This window comes from Pteropus alecto, unplaced genomic scaffold, assembly GCF_000325575.1.
Source record: "Pteropus alecto unplaced genomic scaffold, ASM32557v1 scaffold313, whole genome shotgun sequence".
NCBI lineage: Eukaryota > Metazoa > Chordata > Mammalia > Chiroptera > Pteropodidae > Pteropus > Pteropus alecto.
Genome location: NW_006434832.1, coordinates 887,288 through 902,334, shown reverse-complemented (window position 1 = coordinate 902,334; position 15,047 = coordinate 887,288). Strand labels below are relative to the sequence as shown.

At 52.1% G+C, this 15,047-nt stretch overlaps 1 protein-coding gene across 3 annotated transcripts in view; it reads right to left on the bottom strand.

Annotated features, from left to right (window-relative positions):
• Positions 1–3,483: 3,483 nt before the first annotated feature.
• Positions 3,484–15,047, bottom strand: part of DBF4B (DBF4 zinc finger B) — a 22,119-nt gene continuing 10,555 nt past the window's right edge. For all 3 annotated transcript variants that reach the window (XM_015588005.2, XM_025045639.1, XM_015588006.2), the window contains 6 exons: positions 13,462–13,495; positions 11,954–11,999; positions 9,579–9,695; positions 6,851–6,959; positions 6,574–6,698; positions 3,484–5,654 (listed from right to left, as the gene is read on the bottom strand). In XM_015588005.2, the coding sequence (XP_015443491.1) occupies positions 4,709–5,654; positions 6,574–6,698; positions 6,851–6,959; positions 9,579–9,695; positions 11,954–11,999; positions 13,462–13,495 (1,377 nt within the window). In that variant the 3' untranslated portion in view covers positions 3,484–4,708. The remainder of the gene's footprint in view (positions 5,655–6,573; positions 6,699–6,850; positions 6,960–9,578; positions 9,696–11,953; positions 12,000–13,461; positions 13,496–15,047) is intronic.

Here is a 15,047-nt window from a genome sequence, read left to right as displayed (position 1 = left end):
TCTGATGGAGCTGTTAGGCTCTAGTCCCCAGCCCTCCCTCAGGAGCCCCCCATACCAAGGAGTCTAGGTCCTCTTTTTCCTGCGGTTCTTCCTGCCTTTCAACTAATTCTTCTCTCCTTTTTTCCTGCACAGGGGCCAAGCTGGGCTGCTGTAGGGCCAAGACCTAGTCCCAGCAGTTAGGTAAGTGAGGGGTGTCAGCTGCCCCAGTCCTGGGGCAGAGCGATGAGCGATGATTCCTGCCAATGGAGGATGTCCAGGCCCTGTGCCCAGCCCTCAAGGCCTGCAGCAGAGGTCACACCAGGGATGGGGGCAAGGTGGAGTGGTGGATAAGAGCAGGACTCAGGGCTCCAGGCAACCAGCTGGGGTCCCAATCCCAGTTAATGGTTCTGTGACCTTGATCAAGCCCCACAGCGTCTCTGAGCCTTGGTTTCCTCATCTGTAAAATGGAGGCTAGAAAAGCCCTCTCTGGCAGTGCTGCTGGGGGCTAAGTAAGCAGATGAGCCTTGAGTGCTCAGAGCAGTGCCTGGTGCACAGAAGGGGCTCACTCGTCCTCTGCTCTCACTATCCATGTTGACCTTAAGGTGCTGAGGAGAAAGTCAGCTTCCTGGCCCTTGTCTAGGACCCAAGGGACTCCTTTATGGCTTGGGGGCCTTGGGGCCCTCTCTACCCAGCACATGGAAAGACTATACTTGGTGACATAATGTTGAGGGGTAGGGAGCAGAGGAAATGCCCACGGCATTGGGACAGGAAGTTCATTCTGCTTCTGCCCAGATCTCAGCCCAGTGTGTCCTTTCCACCAGGAGAGGACTGCACTTGACATCCTAATATTCCTCTGAGGGGAGCCTCACGCTCCTTCCTCTTTGTTGTCCAAATGACCGCCTTCTTTAATCTTGGAAGCTCTATGGCCTCACCTCAGGCAGTTGGAAGCATCTAGGGTGCCAGAATCCTGGGTCACCCATCCTTTGAGAGTTCATAATTCACAAACTTAGTCATGCCTCCAAGGGCCTGACATGCTGGGGGTGGGGTGCAGCACATACCCCACTGCCCCTCCTCCCCCATGCAAGGGATCTTTTCCGGAGTGCTGGAGAACCAGCCATCAGAAAATGGAGGGCCCAAGTATGAAGTGACTCGTAGACCCTGTTAGTGGCTTCATCTACGAATTTACGCTGGAGATGGGGATACGGGTCAGAGAGCTGTCATGAGGTGGGAGGTTAGTGAAAATGAACTCTATCGAGAGTCAGATGCTGTAGAGGAACTGAAATGTCAAAGAGGGAGGAATCACAGGTGTGTGGGGAGGGGAGGTTGGGAGGCAGAGGTGGGGGATGCGGTGGTAGTGGTAATAAGTTAGTTTATTGAGTGTTTACATGTGTCTAGCCCAGTATCTCACAGAGCTGATTTATTTCTTGTGACTTCCTAATGAGACAGCAACTATTACTTCCATTTTCAGATTAAGAAAAGTTTCAGGAGTTTGCCAAAGGTCACAAAAAGACAGGATCTGGATTTGAACTCAGGCCCCTGTGGCCTGAAGGCTTACACTACAGGGTTCACAGAGAATATGGAATATAAACTTGAAGAGTGGGGGTATTCTTCCTGCTGTCGAAGGGCATTCCAAGTCAGGGACCAAGAGCAAAGACATACCTGGATTGCCTGCACTGGTCAGAAACAAGTGGATCAGCCTGAATGAGTGGGGTTTGGGGGAAGGAGGTGGCAGAGACAATGAAGCAGGTTGGGCATAAGCGGGGGATAGTCAGCAGGGAGAGTGAACTGGTTGGAGTGGCAGAGGGGGCAGGAGTCAGAGATGCCAGGAGAGATGACCGTGGGAAGAGGGAGCCAGGCTTGGACCACGAATGAGTTCCCAGGTAAGTTGGTCTGTGGTGGCAGCAGGATGGGAGGGGTACAAGGGATTTGTTGGAGGTCACGGTATTTTATTATTGGAAGGAAAGATCCTTGAAACCATCTCATCCAAGCCCCTCACTTAGATAAGGAAACCAAGACTGAGATAGTAAAGGGACTTGCCCAAAGTCACAATATGAGCTGGGGTAGTGACTAGATCTCCTGTTTCCCACCTCACACAGGGGAAGATTAGAATTCAGAAGGGAGTCAGGGGTGGAGCTACTGATTCAGGTCACAACTGCAAAGTGAAAGAACCGGTGCGCAGAGGTGACCAGGGTCCCAGGCTCTCGTTTCGGGAAGCAGTGAGGACTGGAGGGCTCGTTAAGGCTCTGAGAGTGACTCAGGACTACAGGTCAGGCCTGTGCTGAATGAGTAAAGAGAGGGCAGAGGCTGGGGAGAGAGGGGAACCAGGCTAACCTGGAGTTGCTGGGAGTCGGGGAGCCAGGTTTCAAGAAGGTGGGAAAGGAGGAAAGGACCCCGACTTTGGTAATTAGCAGGTGGTAATCCAGTGACCTTGGGATAGACAATTCCAGCTGAACTCTTCCTTAGTAAAGGTTTGTAACGGGAAGGAGGTACAGACATGGAGGCAGTGGCTATAGACCTTAGGAAGTAGCCAGGGAACAGGAGGAGGGAGTATTCCTCCGGCTGTTGGATCAATGCAAGTGTTTTCCAGGATGGAGTTTTCGGGCAGAGCGAAGAAGTGGCGGATCTGAGAGGAGGAAATTCACAAGGCTGTGTGGGGTGGGCCGGAGAACACAGGGATGGTGTGACTTAGGGAGGGACACTGCTCCCTGAGTGTCCTGCAGAGGAACTGAAAGCAAGGTAAGGCAGTAGCTGCTGAGTCTGAGTTAAGGTCATCTGCTAAGAAGGAGGTTTTAAGTCCCCTTGTCAAGGGGCCCAGTATGTCGAGCAGCACCTACCTGTCCTGGGCCTACTTTAAATTTATATCCTGGAGGCCGGAAAAGACATGACTGTGGTGAAGTATAGCCTTGGGGCTTGACCTGGCTGAGATGTGATACCCAAGGTCGCAATTGTTGAGATGGGGGAAGGCCACACAGTTGGATGCGAAGTCCTGGGCAGATGGTGAGGAGGGTGTCAGAACCTGGTGTGTTGTTCTGAGTGAGAAGCATGTGAGGAGATCAGAGGTCTGAGAAAGGGGTGGGAGGGACTTCTCATCCACACTGGCAGTGTCATGGGAAAGGCACTGGGGGATGAGGCATCCCCATGTGTCACAGCAGGGTCCAGAAGGAAGCCACTGTCTGAGCCCAGGGGAAGGGGAAATGGGACAGGGACCTCAGTGGGGTCCTAGTCAGAGCAGTTTTCTTGGGAGTGGGCGGTGAGCGTGCGCTCTGCAGCAACCAGAGGACAGTAGAGCCTGAGCGACCTGAGCAGACTGGACGCAGCCCCACCTGCTCTTGGCCTTCGGGGGCTAGGCCTCCGGAGGGCGGTGGCACTCACACATGCTTCCCACTTGCAGGAGGCTCTCGTCCTGCTAGCCGGTTGTTCTGTCTACGTCAGCTGGGCCCTCAGTCCTGCCTTGGGTCACTGAGGGGCAGATGAAGGCCCAACGCACCATACTCCAGCCCCATCTCTTTGCTATTAACAAATTTATTTACAGTTCCTGAACCAAGACTGTGAAATTTAACAGGAATGGCATAAAAAGGCCAAACGTGACCTCTGTGAGGGTTGTACACACAGTTGCTCTATTTCCAAACTAACAACTCAGGTCCTCACCCGCAGCTAGGCCTCCCCCTTTCTTCCTCTGAAATGAGACACAGAATAGCACCAGGCTTCTGGTAGCTCCAACATTTAAAGAGATAAACACAGAGGCAGAGAAGGGTGAGAAGAACCACAGTATGAAATGTAATAATAAAAAAAAAAAAAGTGGCTAAAGAATCAATAGCAAATCCATCTCTGTCTCCAGATTAATGGCTTAGCTGAAAGAAATGGGGGGAGGTCCTTGGGGAGGAACAGAAGCCGGTGATGGAGAAGTTGGCAGGTGAGCTACTGACCCTGGGACAGAACCCCAGGTGGGCAGCCAGGACTGAGGCAGGGAAGAGCAGAGGGGTCTGTCCTCAGAGGGGGCCCTGGCCACATCCTGAGCTCAGGGGAAGGTCAGTGCTGGGCCCCCACTAAATGCAGGGAGAGGTAGCTCTATCGATGCTGCAGCCAAGCCCCTCCTCTGCTTCATATGTTCCTGAGGATATGTGTGCACAGCGTGGGGGGCTGGGGGAGGGGACAAACAGGCATTTCGGAAAGCAGGAGCGAGCCACATGCTTGTGGGAAAGGAGGCTGGGGGTGGGGGTGGGGAACACTGACAACTAACCGTGGGCTCTGCAAAGAGGCAAGTGCCTGCAGAGGGACAGGAAGCCAGGCCAGGGCTCCTGCTGCTCCAGCTTCTTTGTGATCCCTCCCTATGCCAACCTTGCCTCTGCCTCCTGGCAAGTGGGCAGCTGGCCATGGCTGGACAAGCCCATCGCAGATCACTGCCTGGTCAGGAACATGGCTGGAGGTAGGCTTAGGAGAGGGAAGCCCCCAAGCCCAGACTCTCTTAGTCCTACCTGAAGACTGGGTGGTGGGAAGGAATGGCTCTGTTGGCCCACAGAGCTTGGCCATGACAACAGCTGCTTATTTGGACTTTGAAGGCCAAGCCCCGGGCTGCTTCTGGCTCCGTTGGGGAGGCACTGCTCCTCTGTGTACCTGCTCTGCCCTGGCTGGTGTGCAGCACTCAGCAGAGGTGTAACTTCTATCTGCGTACCTAGCCCTGGAGTCAGGAGCTCTCTGGCCCCATGAAGAGCTGTATGCTCTGGGGGACTCACAGGAGTAGTTCTCTGCTGGCACTGGGCTGGGGCTGGGAGACAGGGAGGCAGGGGACTGGGAGAGGCTGGGGGCCCCACAACCAACGGGAGCAGCTGGCTCCCCCGCTGGCTGGCAGAGGGTGGGGGAGAGAGGTAGTGTGGCTCCCTGCAGGTCCTCCTGGGGGTTGTGTGCTCACAGCTGAGTGCAGGTGGGCTGACAGCTGGCCTGGAGCTTTGGGACAGCTGGGAAGCTGGTCAACCTGCTGGGAGACAGGGCCAGGGGCTGCACACTCAGAATCCTCAGATCCTGGGGAATATCTTCCCCCAGGCCAGGGAGGCTGTGTGGCCCAGAGCTCTGCTGGCCTGTCTGTGGGCTGCCAAGGGGAGGGGTCTGGAAGGGCGAGGGTGGTCTGTGGGTGGCACGAGGGCAGGAGGGAGGCCAGAGGGCTGGGCTCAGGGCCTGGAAGGGGAAGGGAGAGATGTCTGCCATTGGTTGTCCTGGTGCCACAGGGGTTGGGGAAACTTGAGACAAAGAATGAGGCCTGTGGCCCAGAGACTCCTGGCCGCTTCTCGGCATTGCCACAGGGGGACTGAACCTTCCTCTTGTGGCCAACAAGTGCCAGGTCTGGGCCAGAGGAGAAGTCTGTAAAACCAGAGCTGGTCAGGAGGCACTGGAAATCTGGGTTCCTGGACATCGGTGTCCCTGGGGGGTCCACAATGACACCAACTGACCCTCCCAGCTCTTGGCAGCTTGCTGCTGGTCCGGGTATCTTGTCAGCTCCCACATGTTCAGCTGGTGCCTTCATGCTGCCCGCCATCTCATCCTGTTCTGGGATGTCTGGGGCCTGGCGGTTGTCTTCCTCCCTCATCTTGGGAGATGCTGCCTTGGCATGAGATGGTTGGCCGGGAGGCAGAGTCTTGGGACACAAAGGGTCACAGTCCAAAGCCGGGGAGCCTGGCTGCCTGTGGGAACAGAAATATCTTGTGGGCCACAGGGCACAACTCCAGAGCAGGCGACAAGCTGAGATGCTCCTGGGCCAGGCCAAGGGCAGGGTAGGGGTGGGACATGCATGGTGCTACCCCTCTGGGTTTCGGAGTGCAGAGAGCTGCCTACTCTGGGGCCCCATGAAGGCCCGCTCTTTGGGTTGACCCGGCAGTAGTGGCCAGTCTGTTTGCACCTCTCTTGGCTCTGTGGCCTGTGGTCGGGGCTGGCCAGAGGAACGGGTTAGAGGCTATTCCATTTAATAACTTCAGAGGAGGCCGTGCCCTTTGGCAGCTGAAGGAAGCACGGTGTGTGGCTGCTGAAGCTGAGCTCAGGGAGTGAGGCCTGAGGTAGAGACTTGAGGTGAGACGTAAAGCTACAGATCCTTGGTAGGCAGCAGGGGAAGCTCAGCGAGCCCTGGAATTCCACCGAACCCCCTGAAAACCTTCTCTCTGGGGTAACTTCTAGAGAGGCAGAAAGACTGCTCTTTACCCACCTGAGAAGGACCCAGAATCCACCCCCTCCCACACACACACGTGCTTCTAGAAGGCCAGACAGGCGCATGACCAGGCACATGCCAGGAGTGCATCTGCTGACCTGCTCCCTCAGGCCCCCACCACCATGGCAATGCCCAGGTGATAGGAAGGGTGCCACGCTCTATTCTGGGTCCAGTCCCATTTGGCTAAAGCCACAAATGGAGGTCCTTCCAACCCCCACTCCCTTCTCGAAAACAAACAGAACGGAAGATAGTGGGAAAGAAAGGTGAGGAAAGAGAAGAATGCTACGGCCAGGTCCGATCTGTTGCCAACTTGAGGGTTCCTTCCCGCCCAGAGAGGGCAGCAACAAAAGTGACCATAGCTGTGCTCGCCACCCTTGGCCGGGCTGTGCCATGGCACTCACCTGGGCAGGCTGGCCTGGGAAGGGATGTCTGCAAAGCTGTGGCTGAGCTGGGCAATGATCCGATCAACTGCTGCGTATGGGTGGGCTTCTAGGGCAAAGGCCTGATGCTGGGCACTCTGGAGATGCTGCCCAGGGGTGAGAGGAAGCACAGGGCATTAGACAAGGCTGGGGTAGGATGCCAGCAGACCTCCCAGACACCCTAGGATGGAGAGACTTGGTGGGAAAGGCTCTCTCAGAACCGGCCAGGGAGCAGCTGCTTAGTGGGGCAGGGACTCACCCCATGGAGCTCCTCGTAGGCCTCCTGGCAGCACTCACAGTACCCTTTCTTCCTCCTGGGCACAGTGCGAGCGGCTGATTGTGGGCTTGGCTCTCTGTCCTTGGGTTCTCTGGGAAGGGTACAAGGTGGGGGAAAGTGGTCACTGCTGGGGCCCTCCGAGCAGGAACTGCTGCTCCAGGGCCTGGGGTCCAGGCCAGGGAGGGGATGGACCAAAACAGCCCCAGAGCTGGGCAGGCAAAGGCAGCCCTGCCTGCACTTGGCATCACTCATTCAAGGGTGGCAGGAGAGGCAAGAAGGAAGACGAGACCTCCCCATGGGCACCTGTCCTAGCTCTGTCCTTTCTCCACCCACACATCTCAAACCACAGGTGATGGCGGCGGCAAGGACAATTCCAGCTCTGTGCTCATACCCAAACCCGCATTCATTTGACCTGCAAATGAAGGGGAAAAGGCCTCAATAGCAGTGAAGGGACTGTGCTGCCCTTGACCTCCTCCACAGTTAATGTCCCCTACCTGATTGTTTCCTCCTTCATGCTTACTTGTCCCTCACTGAAGACTTTCATATCTCTTTCTCAAACCTGACTTCTCGTCTCAATTTTAGTCCCATATTCCTAATGACCTATTTGGCTGTCCCAGCAAACCCAACAAATCTAAAATATATCCCTTTCAGGACTTTCTAAGTAAGACACAAAATCCAGAAAACACAGAAAAAAGCTGATAAATTCAACTACATGCAATTAAAAAAAATGTATGCATGGCAGAAAACATAAGCAAAGTTAAAAGACAAACTGCAAACTGGGGAGGAGGTAGAATATTTGTAACTGATAACACAGCAAAGGGCTCATTTCTCTATTACATGAAGGGCACCTTACAAATTCATAAGAAAGTGATCAATAATCAAATAGAGAAACGAGTAAACAGTATGCAGGAAGTGAACACAAATTGAAATTCAAATGATCGAACATATGAAAAATACTTAACCTCATTCATAATGAGAAGATATAGAAATTATAATGACACTGAGATACGGTTTTTAATCCATCAGGTTGGTGGAAGTCAACAAGTCTGACAGCTCGCAGTGCTGGCCAAGGGCGTGGGAAACAGGTTCTCTGCAGTGCAGATCAGACTGTCCACTGGCATCACCGTCGTGAAAAGCAGTTTAGCCACATTTATCAAAATTATAAATGGAGGTACCCTTGACTCAGCATTACCACTTTTAGGAATTTATTCCACAAATATACTTGAACAATCAAATTTTCTCTAAACAAGACTATTCACCACAGCATTGTTTGTAATAGCAAAAAACTGGAAATAATCTAAGCATCCATCAGTAAGAGACTGGTTAAATACAGTAAATCCATGCAATGGAATTCCCTGTTGCCATAAAGGGAATGAGGACGCTTTTTAGGTACTAATAGGAAATTAATCTAAGATACAGTAAATGGGAAAAGCAAGATCCAGCACAATGAATGATACGCTACTCTTTACGTTAAGAAGAGGGGCAAAGGCTGCATGATGTACTTCTGTGCACATTAACTGTCTCTGGAGATAGACCATGATCTGAAGCTCAGAGGATGGGTGAGGGATACGGACTTTTCGCTTTAAACCCTTTGTAACACTTGAATTTTGGACCAAAATAATAATTTAAAAAAATTTAAACATTCTCTTCCAAAGATTTTCCACACACACACACACGCATGCACCCACACCCGCACCCGCACCCGCACGCACCCATGCATGCACGAGGGACCCTGGCCAACTCCCCCTCTATGCTCAAGTGCAGACACCAAAGCTTGATTGGTTCGCCATCTTCCCTTTACAACCTCTCGGCTTTTCTGTGATCCTGAGGCCACCCCAGGCCTAGCACCACCTACCAGCCCCAAGCCCACCACCCCCTGGCTATCTGTCTGGTACCCCCTGTGCCTTCTAGAAAAGGTGTGAAGGGCACCTGGACTTCACCTCAGCTCGTTCTCTTCTTCCTCTCCTCTCCATCTACTGCCACATTCTGTTTTTTCCCTCCCATTTGCACTACTTCCTGAGCCCACCACCTTTGTCTGCTGATGGAAACCACGGGCCCTCCTTGGCCATGGGAACTCTCAGGCTAAGAGTCTGCCCTGTCCTGTTCTCCTGGTCTATGAACCAACCCCGTGGCCCAGAAGTTAGAGAGGGTCTGAGAAGGCATCTCGTCCATCACTTGAGCTGCGTTCCTTCTGCACTTTGGTCACATTCTCACACATCTGCAGAGTATGAATACCAATAAGCCTAGAATCCACTTTGGGCCACACAATGCAGGAGGTCCCCCAGATCCCATCCCTTAGTTATTCCTCACATCTAGCCCAAAGGCCTCACATTTTGATGTGCATCGAAGGACGATGCAACTTTTGGGGCCCCATCATCGGAGATTGTGACTCTGTAGGAGTGAAATGGGGTCCAAGAACCTGCATTTGTAATACCCCAGAGGACCCTGATGAGGGTGCTCTACAGATCTGAGTTTCAGAAACCAGTCTATTGTCCTCTGGACACAAGTCAAATTCTTCAGTAGGGACGGAGAACACCAAATAAAACGGATGAACACTCCTCATGTCTCTCTTCTCTGGGCTAAGTTCCCAGAATAGACTTCGCCTAAGGAGCTAACACATGGCCATTCCCAGATCTGACCAGCAGGCCCCTGAGTGGAAGGACTTTGGCCTATAACCAGCCCTTGTTATTCAGGAACCAGAAAGACCCACCTGGTACAGTGCGAGCGGTCCAGGGTCGTCGGGGCCTCAAAGGGACTTCCATCTTTGGGTCCCAGAAAAGAAATTTCAGGAAAGGATTTAAACTGATGGTGGAAGGGACGAAACTTCCTGAAACACAAAAAACTTCTACTTTGACTATGGTGGAGAAGGGAAAAGATGACGAAGGGGAGCCAGCCCAACTCCCTGGAGATCCAATCCTGATAAAGTGGACCCTCACCTGCGCATCTTTTAACTTCTGAAATCAAACCTCCATCAGCCTTACTGGGTTTAATACTTATACTCTCCCTGTCTTCTCACCTGCGCATCTTTTAACTTCTGAAATCAAACCTCCATCAGCCTTACTGGGTTTAATACTTATACTCTCCCTGTCTGCTCTTCAAGCCTCATCTGAATCCTATAGCTACCCTCTGAGTGGAGTGGAACAAGTGGAAGAAATGAAGCCCAGAATATTCTGGCACTCTCCCAGGGGCTCACGGCTAGTCAGTGGCCAAGACCGGATGGGAAGCCTCATCTCCTGACTCCTGATCTAGATCTTCCCCTTTCCATTTTGTTTCTTGACTCTAAAACAATCTTTGAGGACTCTAGGCTGGCAGAATGTAAATGGAAGGACGTGTACACCAGAGCAGTGATTTTCCTGCTCCAGAGAGAGGAACTTTTTTGCTCCTTTGCACCTTCTAAGTGGTGGTTGTTCTGAATGGAAGACGCACAGTGAAGGTTCTGGATAGTCAGACTGATATTGGGTGGTGCTGGTGGTCTGCCTCAAGTTGCTCACAGTCAAGAGACTTTTGGAGCCAGACTTTTGGTGATGTGTGGACACTCAGCAAACCCTGCCTGACATAACCATGGGTAGCCCTGGTTTGGAGCCATGGCCCGTGCTCCTGGGAGACTGCAGGTCATGCTTCCTGACTGGCACGGAGACAGCCCTGTGGCCTCAGGAGTGAAGTAACAATAAGTCTTCTTAGACCCTTAAAGAAAAGGGGACGCCCTCCACAGCCCCGGTACCCCCCTTTCTTTCTTTTCACTGTTGCTTAGAAGGCTGGGAAGTTGAAGCTGGTTAGGCCATTAGGCTTTGCAGAACACCTGTTCAGAACAGCACAGTGAAAGAATCATGAGACACCTAAGCTCTGCTGGGATCTCCTATTGCCTGTGATGCTAGGGGCACATAAGCACATGTACCCCCCACCTCCAGCAACGGCGACATCACCTGTGCCTGCCATGTGTCATGAGAGATCCTGAGGCATGGGCAGGGCCTCTGAGCTGCTGCATATGAGTCATGACTACTTGTATTTGACTGGCAGTGAAGGGATTGGGATTGATGGACAGGGACTCCCTCTCAACGGAACTAGAGAAGATAGCACCTCATTGTCATTCCTGTGTTCTTTCCCCTCACTTTTGGCCCACCCAAGCCAACCCTGTACTGTGTGCACAGGCCAAGAATGGAACCCAGGCCCATCTGGAGGACAGGTAAGGACACCAGGATCCCAGGGCTGGGGCTTTAGCTGCCCTACGTGTGGCCGAGGGACTCAGAAAACTGGTCCCAGGAATCTCTGCTGGGCACACGCGGGCTTTTTCTCTTTTAAAAAACTTTTTACTTTGAGATAATTATAGAATCACATGGGTTTTTGATCTAGTACTTATTGAAGAGTCATTGATAACCAAGGTGGTTAACAGCTCATCAGACTATCATCAGGATATACCTCCTGCTCTAGGTTAGAAGGGGCCCCAGTGGTGGACAGGGCGGGGTGGAGTGGGCAGAACAGTCAGGACACTGGATTCTAGCCTTAGCTGAGATTCATTAGAAAAGTGGCTGTGTGCAAGTCTCTTAATTTCTCTGACTTCAGTTTCCCCTCTAGGAAGAGGATGGCCTCTCCTCACGCTACTTTCCACCCAGGGCTGTCATGAGATATCACGTGCCAGAGAGGGGTTCTACACAGCAAAACAGAAAGGCTTCCCCAGGGAATCCCAACGCCACCCCAAGCACCCTCACTTCAGCCAAGATGACTGCACTAGCACCGTGTTGGGGCCAGCAATGATTCAATAGTGTTAGTGTATGCCTAGGAGGAAACGCAAAGAAATAATGAGCCTGGATGGGACATCACGAGCTCGGAAAAGCAAAACATTAAAGGAAGTAATTCACACACAGGGTCATTAACCTCTGACTCATGGCCGAGAGGAGTGCCAGTTATGCAATGCCACCCTCAGATGCTTCTCCTGGTCTGTGTGAGACTTCTCCATGACAGGGGGAGAAAGGAGCTTCTTGGAAGACAAAGGTGCAGGGCTGAGTGGCTCCATGACCCCATGGCAGCTTGGGACCTCTCCTCTGTGTGTCCTCGGAGGGGAGAGGGTAGGGGGGAGGCTCCACTCACCGGCTCTCATCTTCTATCTTGAGGAATGGTGCTTTCAATCTGGCCACTAGAAAGGACAAGTGCACACATTAGCACCTGTCTGCTCCAGTGCAGGGCCCGTACTGCACATGCGGGAAATGCTCAGGGAGGCGAGGCCCTGCCAAAGCCTGAGAGTCTCTCAGGGCTGGAACACATGCTGCCCCAAGGTGTGCCTTTCCATTTGGCAGAGGTGAGGCATCCACTCCCATCCCTTCTAGCCTCTACCTGCGAGTTCCACTGTTGCGGGGAGAGGCTGCAGAATGCCTAGGGTATTAGGCATGCCCTCCCTTGGCAGGACAGAGGACCCTCCTGTGTATGGGTTCTGGAGACTGTCAGTTGACCATCAGAGACCAAGCTGGGCGGGAGAAACCCAGTTCCTGATGGTCTCTGCTAAAAGCTTCAGCTCCTTCCCAGACCTTTACTCCTGGGGGGTCTCAGAATCCTGAGGGGCCTGTGATCACTCCCAGGCAGAATTCTCTATGAGGGCTTTTTGGGGGAGAAGGTGCAGAAAAAAGGAGAGCTAAAGAGTGTTTAGAGATCTTAGCAGAAGGACGGTAAAAAAAATATCAAAGGTGAAATCTGGTTCTGGGAAAAAATAGGGCAAAGGGGTTCTGGGAGGACAAATTTGGAGTCAATTAATCAAGAGATTCATCCCCTACTAGCGGGCTATTTGGACAGTGTATAAAATCTCTTAGGCATTAAGAATCATTTCTATTTTCCCATGGTGACAAGAAGTTCTTTAAAGGGGCTAGAAGCCTGGGCAGAACTAACAGCCACCAGCTCTCCACAGAGGCTGGCACCTCACAGCTTCCAGACCTGCTCAAGGTGGCCACCAGCGCCACCTTGTAATTAATGGGAGCCACTGCCTTTCTCCTTGCATAGGCAGTGGCTCCCATTAATTACTTTAGAGGGGGCAATTCCTTGTCTAATTAACTGAGACAGTTATTAAAATCAATTCCCTCACAGATTTCCTTGAATTTTGAACACAAAAGGTGCCAAGTGACTTTTATTAGCTCCTGCTTGTGCACGAATAAATGCCACTTAAAGAGCATCTTTGGGAGAAACTCTCCTGCTGTCCATGAGGAGCCGGGAGCTGGGCCGTCAATCTGCCTGTTTGTCAATTTCAGGGAGTTTGGCATTTCTGAAAGTGGTAGGCAGCTGTCAAACTGCCCACCCCAAACTGCTCCCGAATCAAAAGGAAAATGATGCAGAACTTCAGTCTATGGTCAGGCATAGCCAGAGGATGTAGGAGCCAGAGTGACCGAACGGGGTCTTGCTCTAAGGAGAAGAGCTCTAGACTAGCTTGTGGATGCCCCTCGCCCGCTGCTCACCTCTCTGAAGCCCAGGCCTTGGAAACATGATGGGACAACACAACCTGGACGCGCTTCCTGCCGCAGGAAAGTGAGCAGATGCTGCCACAGAGGGAGTCGCAGGAAAGCGTTTAGGGAGGGAGGGACTGCAATTAAATGAGGAACAGCTACTATACTGACCTTTCCGCGTTCTTGACTCTGCTGGACATGTTCCCTAAATGGAAAGGGAAAATAGGTTAAGGATGTGAGGGAGCCAGGGGGGTCGAGGAACCGGGCTGGTGAGCTGAGTTGCTATGAGTCTGCCCCACTTTGCTTCCTGCTGTTGGTCGGGTCTTGAGCTAGAGCAGACCTGAGCACAGCGGCTTCCTCCGCCTCCCTGGGGACATGATGAGTGGTGAGCACTGTTTGTGAATCTCAAGCTGACTTTGTGGAGAGAATGCAGGTCAGAGCAACAGCAAGAGCTGGGTGGGAATTGAAGCTGCGCCGCCTGTGATGTGAGGAACACTTACCACCTCATCGGATGTGGTGCAAGTGAAATTAAAAGCAGGTAACAGACCTGACACAGAGTAGATGCTCACTAAATGGCAGCTTGTAAATATACAGCCATCCAGGCACTACTTCCATTTCAGGTCGGCTTACAGGACAAGGGTGAAGACAACACCTTCTGCTTTCTTGTGCCCTATCTTGTATCTCCTGACTGTTGGCCCAAACCAACATTTAGGTCAAGGTCGAACAAAGCTAATATTAAAAACTAAGTGGAAAAAAATTAAGAAATCAGTTAGATTTGGGGGGTGGGGGCAGGATGAGAGATCCAGTGACTCCACAACTGCCAGATCCTCCTCCAGGCCACACTTCCAGGGCAAGGACAACCCAAACAAGCCTTCCATATCCCCTTCTATCAGCAGTCTGTACCAAGAACTCACTCCAAAAGACTCCCAAGTATCTACAAAATAGATTAATTATTAAGTGAACAAAGCAAAGTAAATATACTGTGCCTTGGTGTAAAAGGGTAAAACGGGGGTATTTTTGACATATCTGCTTGGAAATGCATGGAGTCTTGGAAGGCTACCTAAGGAACTTTTCACCATTTATCTCAGGGAGGAAACTTGGCAGCTGGGGAACAGAAGTTGGAGGGGAGAAACTTTCACTATATACCTTTCCAATTATGACTATGTAAATCTATTTAGCAGCAGCAGCAAAATCCCAAAGGCCACTCCCGCCCCCAGATCGGGTGTGAACGTGGGTGCCTGCCACTGTGCTCCTGGGAACCTGAAGGGCTTAGTCTTCCCTCAAATTCAGGCCGGGTGAAGGCATTGTGGCTTTAAATTAGCCTGGGCTCTCTTGATGTGGTACACATAGTTCTAACTCTAACAAAAAAAAAAGAAAAATCCAAACTAGAATTTGGAATATGGCAGCTGTTTCAAACCAACCTCCTGAAACACACACACACACACACACACAGACACACACCCCGTGCTGTCTGCAAGCTCATTCCCAGGCCAAGAGCTGTCCCCAGAAAGGCAGCCTGGCCAGCAGGCCATGAGCATTTATGTTTTATCTAGGCCAGGACCACCCACAGGCAGTCTATGGCTCAGGCTGCTATGAATGCCTCCGTGCAGCCCCAAAGATCTGCAGGTAGCACAGGGAGGAGAGGACAGGCCGTGGACGCCAGGGATGAGCTAAGGGACTGCACTCCTCTTACTTTTTCCAGGATGGCCAGGAAGAGACGGCTTGGGGGGTCCCAGATTTACTAAAGGTCACAAACT